The sequence below is a fragment of the Clarias gariepinus genome, chromosome 22 (genome assembly GCF_024256425.1).
Source record: "Clarias gariepinus isolate MV-2021 ecotype Netherlands chromosome 22, CGAR_prim_01v2, whole genome shotgun sequence".
Taxonomy (NCBI): domain Eukaryota; kingdom Metazoa; phylum Chordata; class Actinopteri; order Siluriformes; family Clariidae; genus Clarias; species Clarias gariepinus.
The window spans coordinates 24005665-24012327 of record NC_071121.1 but is presented as its reverse complement, the minus strand read 5'-3'; the positions used below and the strand labels follow the sequence as shown (position 1 = coordinate 24012327).

At 35.5% G+C, this 6663-nt stretch overlaps 1 protein-coding gene across 1 annotated transcript; it reads left to right on the top strand.

Annotated features, from left to right (window-relative positions):
• Positions 1–1383: 1383 nt before the first annotated feature.
• Positions 1384–4146, top strand: LOC128509899 (chemokine XC receptor 1-like). The gene is made up of 2 exons (XM_053481765.1): positions 1384–1525; positions 2505–4146. Exons 1-2 carry the CDS (start codon positions 1522–1524, stop codon positions 3548–3550), a joined length of 1050 nt encoding a protein of 349 aa, XP_053337740.1. The 5' UTR covers positions 1384–1521; the 3' UTR covers positions 3551–4146.
• Positions 4147–6663: the final 2517 nt, after the last annotated feature.

Sequence of the window (6663 nt, the reverse complement as noted above, 5' to 3'; positions counted from 1 at the left end):
CTAGTGTTGTGTTGGGCTATTAGGTAAGTGTAGCTTAGTGCATGTCGGGCTAAAGACATGCTTAGCTAGATAAATGTGTAGCTGACTGCCATGGTTAAGTGCTCTTAACCATGTTTAGCTAAAAGCCATGTCTAGCTGATTGCTATGTCTTTAGCCCTAGTCTCTTGTCTCTCCTTGTCCCTACTTGTCTCTCCTTGTCTCTCCCATCTCGTTGGGTGTCTAGTCTCGTCATGTTGCGTCCTGTTTCAGCTCCACGCGTAGTTTGTGTGTCCTGTCACGTGTTTCGTCCTTCCGCCTGTGTTTCGCCACACGGCGTTTGCTAGGCATCCTTCAGCCTGTGTTTCGCTACAGAGCTTAAACGTGGTGTAACAGGTATTAGAGCCTGTAGGTGTCTCTTAGTCTGTGTCCTGCCAGAGAGCCCATGCTTAACCCCATGTTATTAGGTATTGTTTGAGTTTGTTTGTTCCTTTGTTTTTGTGTCTTTATTATTTCGGTGACAACCATTATTAAAGGACTTGGGTACACAACCCCCCTGCCTTTATGCCTGCTCTCTCCGCCCACGGCGAGCAACATCCGCCATTACACCCCGTTTGTGACAATAGAAAGAACAGAAAACAAAAATAAAACACATTATCATGTGTATCTGTGCTACTTCTTTGCCTATGTGATTCATTTTTGTATTTTTATTTATTATAGTTGATTAGCGGCACAGATCCGTGGTATATATATATATATATATATATATATATATATATATATAACTCCATGATCATTCCTGATTTTTATTTCTTTCTACATTCTAAAGGAATGCTAAAGGTTTTGCAAATGCACTTGACAATACAAAAACTATTACAGAAAGGCTGACCTCTGTGTCTTAAAATAACAACTAACTGTTGTTTTTGTTGTTGTCACAGTTTTGAAATCCCCAGTGTTGTTGTAGAATGTAGAAAATAAATCACTAAACAAAAACAAAAACTTGCAAAGAAATTTTTGACCCCAAACTTTTGAACGGTAGTGTGTGTGTGTGTGTATATATATATATATATATATATATATATATATATATATATATATATATATACACACACACACACACACACCCACACACACACACACACAAACCACGGAACTGTGGTATGTAAACAGAATAACAAGTAATGGTTAAGATACTCTGAGCTTTAATGGCTACAAGATTAAAGTTAGAAAAACTGTATATATTCTGACCCAAACTGAGGCACCGAAGTTTTAACAGAAAATGTTTGTTGGTCGGCTGCGAGGTTACACTTTTCAGTGTCTCATGCTTCAAAACCTCCCACTGCAGAAAAACCATGTCATTGTAAATGCAGCTTCTTGTTCAGTTGTTCAGTGTCTAAAGAGGAAGACACTGGGGAATTCCAACAGTGTGATCATTTTATAGCTACTCAGAACAAATAAAAGCAAAGGAACGTCAATAATTGAAGTTATTTCAGTAACTGTTTTGACTTCAGCCAGTAAACCAGGTCATAATCCAGGACCAGGGAAATGGGTAAGAACTTTTATTTCAACTTGATTTGTTCTTTCACCATAAAAACTACTGAAAAGTAACAAATTAAATGATATTTTTTTCCCTGAGTCAGTCGTGATCACTTCCTCATTACAATATATACTTACTGACACCATAAAATAAAACTACACTCAGTTTTATGCAAACAACAACAACATTAATCTTAAATACTGTTCCATTTGAAACAAACATTTTTTTTTTCAAATCTAAAGGTGCTGACATTAGCAGCTTTGACAATAGTTCTGTCTGTGATTACATTGGAAGGTTTATATTAATGCGCTTCTTAAAAACATTAATCACATATTAAGAGTAATCTCATTGTGAAAGGACATAACCATCTAATATAAAACTGGTTCTGTATTAAAATGTTTGATTTAATGTTACAAGGCTACATTTAAGGTTTAAGGCTACATTTACAATACAAGCTTAAAGTGACTCAATTTCTATTTTTATTTAACCCCAGATCAGATTTTTTTAGGGTTGTTTGAATGCACCAACTAAATATTTTTCAGACATTAATATGTGGTCTTAGATTGTGAATACAAATCTATTACACGGTCATGCCACCAGAATGAGACCTGAATGAGTCAGTCGGATTTCTTTCTTCTCCTGGACGTCAACAAGTAGAGCCGATTAACTGCTAGCCGTCCTCCAGAGTAAAATCCCAAACATTGTTTGAAATTGGTGAGCAGTCACACTTACTCATAATGTGTTTTAACCAAGATCATAAGGCCAAAGACATATCCATGTGCACACGTGTTACACATTAGAGTCAGAAAACAATCACTCGTTATTAATTATGAACCGTCATGAGACACAAATGCAATCTGACCGAAAAGTCTGAATTGAGCAATGCGGCTTGTAATGTGAACATAGCCAGAGATATTTATTTTAGAAATGTTTTCTGTTCGATGTTCATTCACTATTCATATTTAGTTGCAATACTTGCTTTGCTTTTCAGAAATCAGCACAACAACAGAATCTTCATATCTAAATACGTGGAATTATTTTGATTATTATATACTGAACAATGAAATATTTGAACGTGAAGCCAGACATCCTGAATTTCCCATAATTCTTAGCATTGTGACCCTGCTCAGTCTTATTGGTAATGTTCTGGTTGTTGTGATCAGTGTATGCTGTATGAGGCTTAGATCACTGACCAGCATCTTCATGCTCAACTTTGCTCTGTCAGACCTGCTGTTCACTGTCGGACTGGTGCTCAGGGTATATCACCTTATCTCGGGTTTGAATCCCAGTGATGCAGTGTGCAAAGTGATCCAGTATACTTTCTCAGCTGGATTTTACAGCAGCATTATGTTCCTGGTACTGATGAGTGTTCAGCGATACACAACCACAGTGCACCCTCACTCAGGCTGGAAGATAAGACGTCGGGTCGCATGCATTTTTATCTTTGCATGGGTGGTGAGCCTCTTGGCAGTGCTGCCAGTCATGATACACGCTGTAGCATTTCCTGAATCAGACTTCTGTATGTACAGCAGCAGTATTGTACATATTTCTCTTACGTATAAAGAAAACATAATTTGTGTGTGTGCCTTTTTGTTTCTGAGTGTTTACTACATCAAGATCCTGCGCGTCATTGTCAAATTACCAACAAACCCGAGACACAGAACTACTGGACTCGCCTTCATTCTCGTAGTTATGTTCTTTATTTGTTGGGCTCCTTATAACATTGTAAATTTCCTGGAAACCTTGACGTATTACCAAATAAATTTTGCTATGGAGTTCAGTGAACATCTCAATTACGCGAACTACATCTGCCATCTTCTGGTCTTTATCCGATGCTGTCTCAATCCAGTGATCTATGCTTTGTTTGGCCTCAAATATCGTAAGTCTGTGCGAGAGATTTATTTAAGGCGAGCTCCTGTACACTCTGCACGAATGGAGACTGGAGAACTTCCTCTCCAGGATCGGGACAGTTTAAACAATCAAGTCCCAGAGCAGGATATAAATCAAGATTTCCATGAACTACAATCTCTTTCTTAAGTTTGCTTAAGAGATACCAACACTTTTATGGTGTACAAAGCAACAACAGGAAAACATTAAAGTTGATATTGTGTGTACTACTTGATAATTAGCAGCTAAAATAATGGATTAGTTTTTTTTCAGGACCTAAAAGACCACAATCTGGGCCTCTTGGGCATTTTCTACTGGTTCACAACAACAATGATTGTAAATTCATCAATGTTACTAAAAGATACACACGCATAATTATGTTGTAACATTAATACAATATAACTTCAGCACATTAACATGGTAACACCTTAATAGGAGCAACTAATAATTTATTCATTAAATTTCTATACTGCTTATCCTGTATGGGGTCGTGCGAAGTAATGCTGTTTTTTTTTTTCAATTTCTTGCAAGATATATTCTTTCTGTTTCTTTTTTTAATAAGTGATAAAAATTGGTATCACTGTAGTTTTTTGCAGTGATGTATTATTAAAGGAAAATGTATAAGAAAAATGTAAATAGAGAATATTCAAACTGAATTATTATTCTTTTGATTGTGTAAAGCTGCTTTGGGACAATGCCAATTGTTAAAAGCGCTATACAAATAAAAATTGAAATTGAATTATGAATGATCTTAATCATGAGTTACGGAGGAATGATTAAAAAATATGAAGATAAAAGAGCATTGGTTATGGATGTCACAATTGAAGCGTTGCCAGTCTTGGTGCCCTTTAAAATATCTGCTTTTGTGTGTGCCTTTTTGTTCCTGGGTGTTTGCCACATAAGGATTGTGCGAACCGTAGTCAAATTAACAACAAACCAGACACACAAAACTACTGGGATGGCCTTGCTTCAGGTACTTATGTATTTGAATCTTGTCTGATCCGAGTATCTGGTATCAAGCCATCAGTAGCAAATTCTATCCTGTACAGTGCTTTGGGGAAATATTTTCCCATTACTGATTTTAACATTAAAATGATTACCGTCATCAATCACATTTTAATATTACACAAAAAAACACATGAATAGAAGCTATTTATTTTTGTCTGACAAAGTAAAGCATGTTAGAAATATCTCGCATCATGCCGGGATCTAAAGAAGCTCAATAAAAGATGAGAAACAAGGTACAGTAATTAACGGATATCGGCACATATCAGTCTGGAAAGGGTTACAGAGCCATTTTTAAGCCTTTGTGACTTCAGCAAACCACTATTTTTCCACAAATAGGAAGAAAATTGGCCAGCCCTCCATAATTACTCCCAGAACAACATCAGCATCAACACAGCTTCTTAACTGGATTGAGATCTGGAGTATCTGGAATATTTTTAGACCGAGCATAAACATGTTTCAGCAATTTTAAGTATTAAGGCTGTTCTATTCAGTCTACACAGGGCAGCCTTTGCTCCCCCATGCATCAATGAATCTTGGTCATCCATGACTCTGTCGCCAGTTCACTGTTTTCTCTTCTTTGGACCAATTTCGGTATGTCCTGTCCACTGTCTACAAGAGCTGCAGTTTTGGAGTGGCTCTGATCCAATCATCTAGCCTCATCATCCAGATCAGAGCCACTCCAAATATTGGGCTAAATTGCTGCCTAATATAGTCCACCCACTTCCAGATGCCACTGTAACAAAATAATCAATGTTATTCACTGTGGAAAAAAATATTATCATTAAAAGAATTCTGCAAATTTATTATGTGATCGTTTTGTGACTGGTACCTTCTAAATTGCAACTAAATCTCCTAAAGACAAAAAAAGAAAGTACAGAAGTGTCCAGACATTTACTTAATTTCAGGTTGAAGCCTGCGTACAGTATGTCTGTCTGTCTTTCTGTACAGCAGACCTCTCTGCCTAATTTATTAATACAATAAAAATTTAAAAGTTGTAAGGTTGAGTATTATATGCCTTGTTTACACTAAGTTGTACTTAGTTGTAGAGTTTACAAATACACTCCCTGTTTGGAAATCAGAGAGTGAATCACAAATGAGAAATCAAGAAAGTAGATTGGATAAAGATTAAGTTTTGTCTTTAAATGACTCCAGCGTGTTAAAAATCACATATACAACTTCAACACTGTTATTTTAGAGGGGAAAATATTAACTAATTCCAGTAAAAATATTCAGTTTAGCTTTGCTGATTGATATCTATCGGTGCAGATGTTTTTGTTTTTTTTTACATTGAGCAAGTAGCTTATTAGTAGCATATTTTAAAGTAGATTATTACTCCGCCACATAACTGTTTATAACATTTAAAATTTTGTCCAGCCAGTTTTGCGTGATAAATTTATGTTGTAATAGATTTTTTTATAGTGATTATTTATGGAGCAATCCGTGCTAGGGGCCATTTTAGCACATGACACTGGGCTCTCAGTTTGGGTATTTTACATGCCTTCTCTTTGGATTGCTGCGGACACGCGCCTTAAAAACGAAACTTATCATAACATGCGTTGTATTTTTTTCTGGTATAAGCTAACTATGATTTATTTATGCTATTTTACCAAGGGAATATATATATACATTTTTTTTTATTTTTTATTTAATAAATAAAATAAATGGACCACTACCAGTGCTGATACTTTTAATATACAGTTTGGGTTTATTCAGATTTATGTGACCTAGTGATTTGACATCACGCGGATAAAATGCTAATTATCTTGCATTATTATTATTATTTTTATTATTATTATTATTATTATTGTTGTTATTTAAAATAATAATAATAATAATAATAATAATTATTATTATTATTATTATTATTATTAATGTCTTGAGACTGTATCTGACGGGTCTCTATTCTGGCATTATGGTTTTGCTGAAAAGACGTCTGAGAAGAAATATCAGACAAAATCTCGCCAGTGTTACTGCTGACTTGTTTCCCGACCACAGGGAAAGTCTGTACATTGTGCTTTGTTACTGTCAGATGCTGTTTCCCTTATATTTTCCAGTTCTCATACATATCATACAAGGTTTATCATTCCAAATATGTCCTTTATAGAAGCAGAAACATACCCTGATGGCTAGAGTTTGTGCTATCAGATTAGGTTCCTCCTCTATTTTTTTACATACAGATGAGTTTACAATTGTCAAAATGGTACTACTGACATGTTTATAGCCTAGAAGTGACTCAGGTTCATTCTAAATATGTC